We start from the raw sequence: 15,244 nt of genomic DNA, 5'->3' as shown, positions 1-15,244 counted from the left end.
TGCACACTGCATGGATTATTGTCAAATAATGAATTTTATATGCTCATTAATCATTTTAGATGAGGCAAGATTGCAGTGGTTAATAATGGATCATATTTTTAGTAGGTCTGCTACAGAAGTATTGAGATTCTGCAGTACTCTGATGATGGCAAATCTTCCATTGTTTCTTTTCTAGTGGAAAAGTGCAGTGATGATAACAGATGATCACAGATCTGCTATGATCCCAGATAACAGTGATGATAAGCAGATCTTGTCTCTAAAGATCAGAAAAGCAGTACTTGAATGTTTTGTTCTCAGTCAAATTTTGAACTGTCTTGGGTTTCTACCTCCTGTTTCCTTAACTTCATCAGTTATCTCCAAACAAGCAGCCTTTTAGCTGGTGATAATCACTTAACAGAAGAGGAACGGAAAAGATTTTGCCGAGAAATCCTAGATTTTACCAATCAGCAAGCAGAGAACCAAGGTAAGTCTGGGTCTTAAAACCTGAGCTATTCTGATCTGCTTGTCCCCTAAAGGTAGATGGGGAGGCTTTTTTGTGGATAATGTCTGAACTTGTATTTACCAAAACATTTATAAATCTACACTAGTTAAGATTAGTCAAAGATGAAAGGTTAATTAACATTTTCTTCCTGAATACTGCAACGTCTTTGTTTTCCTTCAGTTATGTTTTTCTGCTTTAACAGTCCATAATTTATTGTGTGGTTGGTTTTTTCAATTCCTAACCTTTGTCTCTCCCTGCTGGCATGCTCTGTGATGGTACTTCCTGGATTTTGGTGTTAGATCTGTGCTCATCCACTTGGCAGTTTATTATTTTGTCTATCTCATTTCCTCTCTCTATTCTTCATCCTGCTTCAGTAATATCTTCTTGTCAGATATTAATCATAATTCAAATTCATATGGAATACTTCCTGTGGATCTGAAGACTGCTTATTTTTATGCAGAATTTTTTTCTTAATGGTTAGATGTCCCATAAGTAATATGCTACATTAGATTTGATTCTTAATTAATTTTAGGTACTGCCTTAGGGTTGTTTTTGGAATGTAGAAAAGAGAATGAAAATCCCTTGCATAGCTGCTGGCTCAAGGCACAGCCTGATTATTAGTTTCTTAAACTTGTACCAGCTCTGGGAAGTTGGTCACTTAATGCTATTGTGTTCTGTAGTAGTGAAATATTCAACTTCTCCTTGGACAATCTCGCTCAATTCAGTTGTTTTTAATAGTCTGGAAATAGAAATTCTAGTCTAAGTAACTGTTGGAAAACAAATCTCAGCATCATTTAACTGTCATGCAAGTTAAAAAATTGCAAAGCATTGATTTGTTGTGAAGTGATTCCTTGTAGAAAAGTTGTTGATCCCTTTAATTCTAGGGATTGAATTTTTAAGAGAAAGATTTTTCTCATCTCCAGCAGCACTGGAGAATAATAAAATCCCTGTTTTCATCTTTCCAGGTCAAAAGGTTTTATTGCCTATGCACTCCTTTGCCCAGCTGAAAACTCTGCATTTTGACCCTCCAAATGCAGTTGTCCACGTGGGTGGAAAGTTGTCCATCGAGCTGACTCTGCTGAGCCAAATGCCCATCCCCGTGCAGGTGGACCAGGTTGCCATCCACGTTCACTTCAGCATTGAGAAGAACAGCTACAGGAAAACAGCCGAGTGGCTCACCAAGCACAAAACTTCCAACGGTGTCATCACCTTCCCAAGTGAAATTGCAGGCTTGCCTTTGTCAAGAAACAACCTGCCAGCACTGGAGCTGTCGGAGATGTACGAGCGGAGCCCCTCGGACAACTCCTTGAACACGGCAGGGATCATCTGCAAGAACGCGCACATGCTGCTGCGGAGGCAGGAGAGCAGCAGCTCCCTGGACGTGCCCTCAGGGCTCACCCTGGAGGATGGGGCTCACGTGTTGAAGTGCAGCAACTTGACTCTGGAGCCTGGGGACAATAAAATAACGTTCAATATTCAGGTATGTGATTGTAGCACTCGTGACAGAGAAGCTGGGAATGCTGGCTGAGGAAGAGTGTGGTGCTGGTGGGTGGTGCCTGCACTGCTTCCTCTTACACTTGGATCTTCCATTCCCCTTGCAGCTTTTTGTTGTTCTGTGCCATCATTTCCACTGAAAGGATACTGTTGTGTTTATGCTAAAACATACAGATGACTCTTCTACTTGAAATCATTTGAGTCAGCCTTCCAAAACTTATTTTAAACATCTTGACTATTGCTGCCAAAAATTAAATTGATAAATTCATATTCAATATAATGTACTACTCATGAAGTCTGCCTGCACTGCTGAGGTCATCCAGAATAGCATTTGAAAGCTTTGATGTGAATTCTTTTTCTAGCCCTTCAGTAAGTGATTGTGTGGTTAAATTTGGTTGACAGAGGGTTTTTTCTTCTCTCCAGAGGGTGGTAAAATAATTTTTCACTTGGGGGATGTAGTAAACCTACCTGGAAGAAATTGAGATCAGCTACAAGTATTTGAATTTAGAAGATGTTAGAAGTGAAATTGTCCCCATTAGTCATCATCTAAGTTAACTAACTTATTAGTTACTAGTTATCACCTGTGGAATGGCAGTTCAGTCATTTGAGCTACCAACTGACCTAACTTCTGAGGTTTCTCATCTTTCAAAGGATTGGGACAGTTTAATGGGATTTGGACCAGAGGCCTTGGTGGCTGGAAATGCCATATTCTGTAAAATGAATTCACATGTGTGTAAAACTGGATTTGAGATGAAGGAGCATTACTAGAAGAAAGCTGTTAGGGACTGCACTGAGCTGGCATTTGGGGTTACTGGGATCAGGATTGGAAATACCAGGAGAGGAGATAAATGAAAAGCTAGATAGAGCCCTGCTTTGAGTTTGCCTGGTTCTGCTGTGAATCTGGTGGCCACTGGAGGATGGACAGCCTTACTTTTATAATTTTGCTATTTTCCCAACCTTCCTTTCAAGAAAAGAGCTTTGCATGGGAAGACTGTTCAGTGTGAATCCCACAATGTAGTAATTTAAGGCATGATTTACCAGCCCTTCATGGGAAAAATCTGAGTATTATAATTGTAACAGTGTAGTTCTAGATAAAACAATGAAAGCTTCTCTAGATTTGAGCTGCAGTATTTACAAAATATTTACTAAAAAATCATTATCATTGTAGTAATACACTGTGTCACTTCTACTGGATTACAGATATGGCCAGAGGATAGAAACCACTGACAGCTTGTTTTCTGAATTTTCTTAAAGTAATGCTTAATTGCACCACTTCTGCAGGAAGAGGAATGACTGTGCTTCTGTGACCCAGAGGGAGTTTGATCCTTTCTGTAGACCTTACACTGATGATTTGCATTATTTATGTTGACAGCAATCTTCCAATTTTTCTAAGCCTTAAAAGAGATCAGAAAGCATTGTCTAAATTCTTTAGACCAGTATTCCCATCCCATGTTAAGATTTAAAGTATGTGTATATTATGTATTACTTTACTCATGCTTTTCTGGTTTTTAGTGCTAAAATGTAGTGACTTTAATGTCAGAATGCATAATACTGAATTTCAGTCTGGATTTGCCGTGTAAATAACTGCATGAGGTTTGACTGTTGAGTTGGTACAGCTTTTCTCCATAACTTGTAGACTTTTTTAGTTATACCCAGCACTGCTATTTATGTATTACACTTGGAAAGTTGCACATGAAAAAAAGAAAACACTTTCCATTCCATAGCAGCCCCTAAGAACAAATAGAATCAAGACTAAATATACTAGAAGGTGTTACAGATTTGCTTTTGTTTTTAATCTTATCAAGAAACATCCAGAATCCCATTACTCAGGGTATGGGAAGAGTTGGAAATTAAATATGTATGTGTTACTTTCTTGTAAACATTGACTCAGGGTGTGTGGTGGGGAGTGTGTGAAATCAATAGCTGGAGCTGAAAGCTGTGCCTAGGATATTATAATTATTTTTATGAATTAGCCAAACAAACACAGGTATTGTTTAGGTACTTAATGTTTTTTCATCTATGTTGCACTTTTGGGGACAACCAGCCAACAAACAAGGCAAAACACACCCCAAAGTAACAAACTGACAGCATAGCTACTACATTAGTTATCCTGATTATTAGTACTTGTTAATTATAGTGTTTTCTCTTGAATCACACAGCACTCCAGAGCTTCAGTCTTAATGGGGCAAAAGGGGCTCCTTTGTGCAAATCTTGTTATTTACTCAGAAAATTGATTTTTCTGAAATCTGCAGTTTTAATTTACAAACCCCAAGTACCTGATAAAAATGACATGGAAACATGCTGTTCTTTAGTAGAGAGCTTGTTCTAGAAGTATCTCCTTAAACTTAATAAAAACCATTCAAATATTTTTCTCCCAAGGCCAAAGAACCTGGGACATACACGCTGAGGCAGCTGTGCACTTCAGTGGGGAAGGTGCAGTTTGTCCTTCTGCACATCTACCCCATCGTGCAGTACGACGTGTACTCCCAGGAGCCCCAGCTCAAAGTGGAGCCCATGACTGGTACGTACCCTGGTGTGCTCAAACTGCTTTGGTGATTCCTCCTCTGGGACTAGACAAAGTGTTTCATGGCTTCACTATACTCAGCTTGCCTTTCTCTGCATTGTGAGGCTAAAATACAACCTTGCTTTTCAAATTATCCATTATAATGTCCTGCCTGTGATGGATGGTTTTGAGCAACTGATTCCAGTGCGTGGCTCTGGACATAGATTTGAACATGTAGTGTCACTGAAATGTCAGGTGTCATTTGAGCTGCCACACTGATTAGAAGTGAATTTTTACATTTAAAAGACCTTGGGATTGGGTCTAACCTATGGCCAAACACCACCTTGTCACCCAGACCATGGCACTGAGTGCCATGTCCAGTCTTGCCTTTAAACACCTCCAGGAACAGTGACCACCTCCCTGAGCAGCCCCTTCCAACGTGTATTCTTTCTAAATTCCTCCTAAATTAATGCTAGAGTCCCTTTGATATTTACAAGAAATAAGTAAGGGATTCTCTACTGGAGAGGATAATACAAACTTCAAAATAAATACTGAATGCATCCATTGGTTTTAGGGACAGCTGAACACTAGTTGTAGTGTTTATTAGAGTGTATCAATGGAATTTAATAGTGATTTGTTTTCAGGCTATTGAGTGTGGCAGCTGAGGAGTTAATATGAATTTTGTGCTGGCATTCCAGGTAGCAGTGTGTGGCAAAGGAAGGACAGGCATATTGAGCATAAATCAAATTAGGGACTCCTGTGAAACTGGTAGCTGTGATTCTGTGTGGACACTGGCATTCTTGTTGTGCTGATCATGTAAATACAGCACATGGGTGTAACTGGAATCACAGGTGTGAAAATACAGAGCTGTCTGCAACCTGGAGAACTTCAAAAGCTCAGTAATTTCTTTGGGGTTGTTGTATTTCATTGAAATCTGTGCTAGAGAGACAGCTCATCTAAGCCATCCAAGATGCAGTGGGTTTGGGCTCTCAGGCTGAAACAAGTGCTTTCCACACAAGTTGTATCTGAGCTGGGTTTGGTTTGTCCCATAACACCAAAACCCCACACTTGGAAGTTACTCCAGTGTGTGACCAACTAACAAGCTTTAGTGCATTGTAACCACGTGCTGGAATGTGTTAACAATTGCTGCTCTGTCCTGCAGAAAGCCTTTTGGCTGGCATTCCCCAGAAGGTGAAGTTCACAGTGACCACAGGTCACTACACCATGAAGAGTGGGGACACTCTGCAGCTCAGCAACGCGGATGCCATGCCCATCCTGTACCACCCTGAGAGCAAGGCTGTCATCTACTCCAACACCAGGGGTAAGCCAGCAACTGAAAATGAAAACTCTTCAAAAGCCTGAGCAGTCATCCTGAAGCAACCTGTACTTACAGTATTAACAACACTGACACTGTTTGTCAATAGTCATTATTAAGAACAATTTTAGGGATTTGCAGTTGAGAACTTCAGTGCAAGAAAGGTCTGAAATTTTCACCCTCAAGGTAGTAGTATGAACTTTGGCAAACATAGCTGGACAATTTTACTTCCACTGATGAAATCCAGAAGGCATGTGCCACTGCTGCATGTGTGTGTAACCAAGGTTGCTTGAAGTGAAGTTATGAGACTTAACAAGGTGCTTTCACTTCGTAAAAACTCGAATAATTGTCATATTATGAGCTTAAATAGCTCTTCAGCTGGTTTGAAGTTTGTTGTTAAATTCCCCTCTCAGTTCTTTCCTGAATATTAGAAGGAGCCTTTTATTGCATGGAATAATATGTGGTGGTTACCTTCCTGCAGTTAAAGAAGGATAGAGCATTACTCCTGGAAAGTTAAATATTTAACATGTGCTGGTTTGAAGAGATTACTGTGGAGTTTTTTAGCATGGTTTCTCATTGCTGTTTTTGCAAACTTTGCTGGGAAGTGGTTATGGCACCACATATTTTTCTATTATTTTCTTTTTTCTCATTCTACACATCTATAGAAAAGATCTCAGAGTCATCATTAAGGATTCAGTCTTCTGAGAAGATCACAAGCATCAGCTTGCCAGTGGCACCTGCTTATCATGTGATTGAATTTGAGCTAGAGGTCATGTATTTGCCATCAGCCACAGAATCTGCAGTGGAGAAGGAAAATATTACAAATAAAGAAAATCACAGAAAAAACAAAGAGAAGCAGAAACAGGACAACTGCATGGCTACTGTTGACCAAAAAGTAAGATGTAGCTGAACTTTTTTGTTATGAAATGTATTTGATTGAAGGGGTAAACACTTCACAAAATAGAAGAGATGCTGAAGGGGAGCTTGCTTATTTGGAACTTAATTTCTGTCAAGACGCACATGCAAAAATCATAGTAAATGTTAAAATGTAAAGAAATTGTAAATATTAGCAGAAATATACACCATGGTTAATAAATTATCAACTGTTCCCTTGACTAGTAATCGAACTTTTAGTTTTGTAACAAGTTTATAAAGCATGGGAGGTACCTGTGTCTTTGTAAAAGGTAGCATGGTGGTGTTTTAATTCCAGCTTCTGATTAATGGGGAAGATGAAGTCAACTGTGCTGCTTCAAATTAAAACTAATATACATTAAATGCATTTTAAAAACATATTTTGAGCTTGTATTTAATATATTAAATTATTATATTATAAAGACTTTTAAATAATAAATCTTACAGCAGTTTATTTGATGCTGACCTTTACCAGGTTTTTGTATTAAGATGCCATTGGGTGTCCTTTTTTCTTGTGTTCCCCTTCCTTAATTTATAATCTTTAGAACTGGGTATGTCATTTCTTAGAGGAGAAGCTGCTTTGAGATTTCTTATCCTACTCACAGGCAAACAAAAACCTCTATTTTTTCAGATTAGATTTTACACACTAATTTTTAAAAAATTTTTATTTCTTCCCCTCCTGGATGCATTAGATAGAGACATTTGATGAGAGAAGTTTCATTTAGAAAAGAGAAGAAAAGCAAAATCATTGTGCCAAAGACCACTGCAAATAAGAACTGTGTTCCCTTTTTCCTTTAGGTGACCATTGATTGTCCTTGGTCGATTTACTCCACTATTATTGCATTAACATTCTGCATACCCTTTAATGCCAAGCATTCCTTGTTGTCAGCTGGCAAACGGTAATGTACTCATTATTTATTTATTGTTTCTTCCTTCTTACAAAGTATGGAGCTGGGGTTTCATCACTCATATTTATAGCAACCTTTTTTTTTTTTATTAATATGTAAGTTGGGCTTTTACTGTCTTCCCCCTGGAAGCTTGTGCATTTCCTCTTGTGTTCTTTCATGACAATAAAACAAATTTGTGGTTTTGGAAATAAGACCGCAGGATGAACCCAGTTATCCTGTTTTTGTGTAGTTCTTTGGTTTTGTTTAATGTGAAAGAGGATATTTTACAACCTTGTTTTATGGATGTAGGCTCTCCCAGTGTAAGTCTTTGGTTCTCATTGAGAAAACTGTGTCTGTTTTTCAGGAAATATGTGCAAGTCTGTGTACAGAATTTGTCAGAACTCTGTTTCCAGCTTTCAGACTACAGCCTAAAAAATTCTGCTGAGTGTACAGATTTGCAGCTGGTACCTCTCAACCCTGCAGATCAACAGGTAAAATTCACTTGCTGGTTTATTCAATTTATTCATCTTATGGTTGCAGTTTGTCATTGGGTTTTAGGAGAAAAAATCAGGTAGAGACTGTTTTCCAATTAAAAACAGCTGTAAAGCAGTTGAATTGCAGAACAGTTTCTTACCACAGGATCATAGAATGGTTTGGGTTGTAAGGGGAGTTGAAGATGATCCAGTTCCAATCCCCTGCAGGGACACCTTCCAGTAGACCAGGTTGCTCAGAGCCCCATCCAGCCTGGCTCCTGGGATGGAGCATCCACAAGTTCCCTGGGCAACCCTGAAGTTTCTTTCAGCCTTGTCTGAACATATTAAATTGTTCATTCATGGTGCCTAGAAAAAGTATATAAGAACATACTAAAATTTTTATTACATTTCACTTTTGATTGGATTATTTTTAAGTGAGAAATTGAACTTTGCTTCACTGAATGTGGAGTTTTTTCACTCTTGATTCTGACAGTGAAATAGATCCTTTTAAAAAGATGTGCCTTGTGAAAAAGATGCACTGTTAGTCATTTTGTTGTGAATTTCCCTGATAATTTATTGAGTTTGTTTCTATAAACTACCAGTGTCAGAACAGACAAACATGCATGTGTGCATTTCCCCTCCTTTCTCAGAGCAAGAAAGCAGCTAACACTCTAAACATTCTCTTTCAGGTTGTGTTCAGTAAGCAATCAATATTCTTTGTATGGGAATTGAAGTGGACAAAAGAGCTCCCTCTCTCCTTGCAGTGCCTGTTTTCAGTCAGCTTTTGTCCAGCTACCTCTGAAGAACAGTCCTTTACCTTGAAGCCGTTCACTTACGAATTCCAAGTGGAAAATTTTTTTGTAAGTACTCTTCTAAGTACAGGGTAGCATCTCTTAACTGAATATGGTTTCCTAATAAGTGGAAGGGGAAAATCAAGAAATATATTAGAAAAATTCTATTTATATCATGAGGTTGACACCCACTTAGAATCATTGGAATCCGTTTGTGAGTGATAGAAGTGCAGCCTGATGTGATGTAGTGGACTCATATCCTTACCACAGAAATACAGTGAGGGTTAAAACACTTGTGCTTAATCATGTTCCATTTTTTTACTGTTTTCACCTTCCTGGGTTGGTGCCATGGAGATTGTCTGCAGCTTACTGAGCTGCTTTTTCCCTGCTGGCTTAAGATTGTGCTCTCCAAACCAAATTGCAATTTCCAAAATATCTTTGCTATTGAAAGCATCTGAGTAGTTTTTTTGCAGTGCTTGAGATGAGCTCCTCTAATGAAATATTTAGGGTTTCCTAGGCCATTATCTGAAATGTTTCTTCTTCCCCTTTATGGACAAACTTTTTGTTCTTTTGATCAGCTAGGAAGCTCATAGTCTAGGTAGAATTCCTTTAGTAGGAAGTTTTATCAACATTATTTAATCTCATCTCTAAACTCAGTGTTACCCTTTGTGCTGCTTGGGTAAAAAGCAACATCATGAGAATACTCTTGTTTTTTAAATCATTTTGTCTGTTTTCAGTGTTTTCTACCTGCTTGTTGCAAACTGGCATTGAGCAACATTCCTGGTGTTTGTTTGCCTACTGGCATTTATGGCACCTCTATCAGAATCTTTCTGGAGTTTTTAACAGCTACCTGTATGAAACAATGGGAGTTTTCTGGTAGATATTTAATTTTGTAAGAATTAAAAATCAGTTCTTTGATTTGGTCACTGTTATTCCAGGGACTATGAAAAGAAGAGGGATGAAGTAGTTCTGTATTACTCAGAACCTGAGGGATGGGTCTGTAAAGGGAAGAGCTAAGAAACTGATAAAAATTGTTTGAATAGTAAGATTGGTGTCCATTTAGGAGCAATGAAAGGCTGTGTTAAAGTAGAGAAGTGAAGAAAAAATTTTATTTTCACTGCTGGTATCAAAAATAGATTGAATCAAATTTGATTTGATCTAGTGGAAAGTGTCCCTGCAAGGTCCCAACTGTTGCACAGCATTCCAGGATTCCATGTTCTATGATTTTCTTAAACTGAGCAAGATCATGAAGTGAACATTATTTATTAAGTGATTCTTGCATTAAGAATAATGCGGGATGTGTCTGTTACGTGTAAAGTTGGTATTGTATCCATTGTTCAGTTCAATTGAACACAAATAAAACACCCCTTTTTTCTTGATAACAGCACTGTTTTCTTCCTGACAGACGTTGTACCATGTGAAAACTGAAATCTTCCCACCCTTGGATGCAGAGTACTGTAAAACAGGCTCACTCTGCTCCTTAGAGGTGTCCATCACCCGGCTTGTTGAGCTCTCTGAGGTTGACAGAGATGAAGCATTAACAGAATCAGATGGATATTGCACAACAAAACTTATGTATGAAGGTAAGAACATTTTTCTGAAGCATTTTGATAAATTTTTCCCTGGATTTTTCTCGACAATGACATCTGCCAGACTTGCTGTGGCATAAATTCCTTTATTTGTGAGTACAGCTGCTTAGTAAAGCAGTTTTCATTTTGCTAGACTGGGAATGTTTTATTTTCTCCTCATTAATCTGCCTTCCAGTGGAATAGAAATGTTCTTCAGACTGGATGGATGCATGCTTGAGACCCAACTGTGGTCCCTTCTGTGTAGGGTTCTTTTCATCCCTTGCACAGCTCTTCACACATAAAAGCTGGTGGGCTTTTAGGTGTTGCTAAAATGCAGATTTCAAAGTGCTCTAAAACTATCCTGAAGGTTCTCCATTTTTTCCACAGAAGATCTTTATAGTGTTTTCTCTTTGTTCTTGCAGTTGTTGACAACAGTAGTAACTGGGCAGTGTGTGGAAAAAGCTCTGGAGTGATTTCTATGCCTGTAGCACCTCGAGCAATTCACAAAGTCCACATGGAAGTGATGCCACTGTTTGCTGGGTATCTGCCTTTCCCTGATGTCAGATTGTTTAAATACCTCCCTCACCATTCTGCTCACTCCATGCAGCTTGATGCTGGTAAGGACATTACAGAAATTACTCTGCTTTTCCTGTGTTACTGTGTAAAGAGAAAAGCAAAGCAAGAAATGCACTGACAATATATGGACTCAGTCATTCATGTACTCACAGGTGTCTTTGCTACCTGCACTCACAGTCCTAAATTGAAACTTGCTCTAATGGGGACTTGGAATTTGGGTTGCCACTTAAATCTCTAAGGAGGAATAATAAATGCACTGTCCTCTTACATTTGTTTCCTTTAAAGATTAGGATGCAAATCAGTTGTCACTGGATTTACAATCAAGTGAAAACTGTTCGATAACCATCCAATCCTGCAGTTCCATTTTCTCTAAATGGTGTTTTCATTAGCTTTGAAATTTTTTCCCAGTTTTCAAGGAATTAAATGTGAAATACAAGAACTGCTGAAAAATTGGGGCATTACATTAGATGCAGAGTTTAAATCACCACAGCCATGTAGAGTATTTATCTATACTGATGAGTAATCCTGGAGCTACAGTGAGAATTCACTCATAGAAGCAACACAGCTTTTGTAATGGAGCTGCCAGTGTGCATCCTTCTAGCTTGTGACAGATGTGAGGTCATGCTATTGAAGTTTTCCTTTGAAACCAATAGAATTCACTCTGTTACATCTGGTGCACCTCAGCAGAGATGATCAGTAACTGTGAACACGTGTTAAGCTGTTGGAGCTCTGAAATGACCTGTTAGAGTCAATTGGTAGAATAAAGAATAAAGAATAAATGTTTTTGGTGTTGTTTTCAAACAGATAGCTGGATTGAAAATGATAACCTGTCTGTGGACAAGAACGTGGACGAGCAGGCTGACAGCAGCAGCATCAGGAGCAGGGGGAGCCTGCATTCCACAGCCAGCGGGGAGCACAAGGGGCTGCCCATGCCCCGCCTCCAGCCCTTCTCCCCGGGCCAGGTCTTCAACAGCAGCACAGGGATGCAAATCCTTGTCATTCCCAGCAAGGACGACCACGTTCTGGAGGTCAATGTGACGTGACAGCTCGGAGTGGAGAGCAGCAAGCCGTTAGGAACTGGATATGAAAGCACTTTATGGGATAATGACCTGCTCAGTCTTCGTGTCAACATTAACTCCAAGGAGACCTGTGGCACTCGGGGTGTACTGGCCATGGAAGCACCAGACAATTGTATCAATTTCAGTGTACAGTGAGGCTTGTGTCAGCTAGTTTATATTGCCACTTTAGTATGTTTTGTGTCAGCTATTGGGTTTTCTCCCTGCAGTCACATCCCTGCATCACAACAACCAACACAGGGCAACAAAAAGCAAAAAATCCAAATCTTTGGACCACTTCTTTATTTTTTGTCGGGCAGCTGAAAGATTTATTTCATGCTTCCTACATATTTTAGAATGTAGAGTTGGATGATGTAATTATCCAAATCTTGAATTTTTTTAATGTAATAATTTACAGGCTTTTCCACACACGTGCCAGAAACATAACAGAGCATACAACAAGACATTCACTGGTGTAACAGTTGCTTTTCTGGTTTGGTTTTATTTTGTTTGTTTGTTTGATCATTGTTAATTCCTGCCATTGCAATTTTATATTAAACTTCCATTATTTGCATACTTAGATGCATGGAAGAGCTACTGCTATAAACAATCTTAACTGAACAAAATTCCTTAATTTTCTGAGGCTTTCTCCTTCACAGAGTAGACACTGTGATGTCACATATTATATGATTTTTTTTTTTTTTTTGGGATGGGCTTTGGGTTATCCTCTTGCATATTTCTTACCAAAGAAAGATACTCATAGAATTTAATAATAAATTATTTGGCTTATTTAGTTCCCAGATTAATTTCTTTTGTTACCATTTCCAAGTGGCTTGGTTTGCTGCCCCAATTTTTAAGTTGGGGCAACAATTTCAGTATGATGTGATACTTGAACAGTCAAACTTTCATCATAAAGGCTTAATGTAATTATTACTGATTGAGGCCAGACTTGTGCATTCATGATGAAAGAAGGAGGTTGGTTTGATACAGGAAAGCTTGCAGATGTAGAATAATCGTGAAGCAAAGTTAAAACATGTAACTTAAAGAATTTCATTATTTATATCTGAAATGTAAATACAAAAAATGTAAAAAAAAAAAAAAGTGTAATTTTTGTGAATGTTGCAAATTCACCTGTGACTGGAAAAATTACAACTTCTTCTGATGTCCTGCTTCTGATATTGAAACTTGTGCATTTAATGTGAGAATGACCTTTTCTACTTGCAGATCTATAATGGTGCGTTGTCAACAGACTCCACAGAGGAAACAGTCCCACATCAAATACTTGCCAGCAAAACTAAAGTGAGGAGCTGCTCATTAGACAAATTTATTGTTATTGTTTTCTTTTCTTCTGCTAAATTACAAAGGGGAAATAAAAAACAAATTTTCCAAAAAGAACCACAAATAAGTTGAAAAATAAATAGGCACTCTACACTGGTCTAAACATTTTACTTTAATTTTATTTTTTATTTAAAAATTCTAAATAGATGTATAAAGTAGACCTGCTAGCTGAAAATGTTCTTATTATGCATCTTCTTTCTGTGAAGGAATGCCCCTTCTCTGTGGAAATCATACCATTTTATTCTGGATAAAACCCAAAGCATCATTTAGTGTGAATGACTGCTGGGATTCTTTAACTGGAAAAGGTAACAAGTTAGTGACTTTGACACTGCAGGTATTATTAATTCCATTTTCATGGTTTGCTATTAAATCATTTTTCACATTGTTCTGTAATATACTGTTAGATTAAACACAACATTGTACTAAGATTGTTTAATGAAATTGTAAGCGTTACAGTTCTAAATATACATGTTTTAAAAAGAAATCAACTTCTCTGCTGCTGTGAGTTGTCTTTGGTCTGGAGGAGTGATTGCTTCATCTGTTTTAACCAAAGCTGCTTTTGTCTGCAAAAATCAGATTTGTTACCTGGTGTGCAATTACACACTCAAGGGAGACACTGAGCCTGGAGACTCCACAGTATTCCACAAATCCAGCACACCCCTCCAGGCTTTTCCTGCTGTTATTTATACACAGAAATTCAGTGTTGGCAACCTCTCAGGTACAGCCCCTCTATTATGAATGGTTAAGAATTTCCAGCTGATTTATGTGCATTCTCCAGGGAGGGATCTTCACCTGGGCAGGGTCTTTTTTCCCTGTAGGTCTGACTTTAAGTATTATAATGGAGATAGTTCAGCTATAGGGTACCTGGACCTGAGTCTTCTGCCAAGTTAGCAACATACACCTAAGACATAAATGCATATCTTGATTTACTGCATCCTTAGAGCTCACTAGTTCAGGATATCCAGAACTAAGGGACGCTGCTCTCTGTACCACCAGTTTATTTCCTTCCTTGCTGATTCAGGCTTGAAAGTATACAAAGATCAACCATCAAAGAACATCCTGACTTAATTTCGATGTAGTCCACATTTTGCATCACTGCTTTAACACCTGTGATTGATTATCTGAGGACCCAGCTGAAGGAGCTGGATTTAATGCACGAAACGTGGCTGTTCCAAATCTAATCTGACTGCACATAAACCGAGGAACTTTTTGTTCTGTGGGCTCCCATCCCCAAAGGATGGAGACTGTGACCATCTCTCTGACCAAGGGACATAAAAATGACAACACTCAAGTGTCATCATTAGATCCATGGGTACGTTTCCACTATCTACTCTTACCCTTTTCTTTCTTTTCCTTATGTATTTTCTTCATGATATTTTTACACTCATATTGAAAAGGATCAAACTGACCACCATCATCCTTTCCACTGCAATTAAACTGTTTTAAAACAAATCTCCCACATCTACACACTGGGCATTCTGTGTTGTTCTAATTACAGAATCACAGAATATTCAGGGTTGGAGGGAGCTCTGGAGATCACCCAGTCCAACCTCCTGCCCAGTGACACAGAACATCCAGGTGGGTCTGGAATTTCTTCAGGGAGACACCACACCCTCCCTGGGAGCTGTTCAGAGCTCTGCCACCCTCAACATAAAGAAATTCTTCCTCACATTGAGTTGAAACTCCTTGTGTTTTATTTTCCTGCCATTGCTCTTCACCCTGATGCTGGGCACCACTGCGCAGAGTCTGGCACCATCCTCTGCGATATATTTATACATTTATATATTTATATGCATAGATGAGATCGCTCAGACCTCTAATTCAGCCTAAACATGCCCAGCTCCCGCAGTC

The 15,244-nt window shown here is 38.7% G+C and overlaps 1 protein-coding gene across 1 annotated transcript in view; it reads left to right on the top strand.

Annotated features, from left to right (window-relative positions):
* The window catches only part of TRAPPC10 (trafficking protein particle complex subunit 10), a 36,934-nt gene extending 23,057 nt beyond the window's left edge, over nt 1-13,877 (top strand). Inside the window, exons 13-23 of the mRNA XM_033052326.2 lie at nt 351-463; nt 1,447-1,961; nt 4,355-4,496; nt 5,641-5,799; nt 6,459-6,688; nt 7,504-7,604; nt 7,957-8,083; nt 8,755-8,925; nt 10,262-10,439; nt 10,847-11,041; nt 11,805-13,877. Coding sequence (XP_032908217.1) covers nt 351-463; nt 1,447-1,961; nt 4,355-4,496; nt 5,641-5,799; nt 6,459-6,688; nt 7,504-7,604; nt 7,957-8,083; nt 8,755-8,925; nt 10,262-10,439; nt 10,847-11,041; nt 11,805-12,043 — 2,170 coding nt within the window. The 3' untranslated portion in view covers nt 12,044-13,877. The remainder of the gene's footprint in view (nt 1-350; nt 464-1,446; nt 1,962-4,354; nt 4,497-5,640; nt 5,800-6,458; nt 6,689-7,503; nt 7,605-7,956; nt 8,084-8,754; nt 8,926-10,261; nt 10,440-10,846; nt 11,042-11,804) is intronic.
* The last annotated feature ends 1,367 nt before the right edge of the window (nt 13,878-15,244 follow it).

Source organism: Catharus ustulatus, chromosome 2 (genome assembly GCF_009819885.2).
Source record: "Catharus ustulatus isolate bCatUst1 chromosome 2, bCatUst1.pri.v2, whole genome shotgun sequence".
NCBI lineage: Eukaryota > Metazoa > Chordata > Aves > Passeriformes > Turdidae > Catharus > Catharus ustulatus.
Note: the sequence above shows the minus strand (reverse complement) of the source record. Positions and strands in the feature narration are given on the sequence as shown.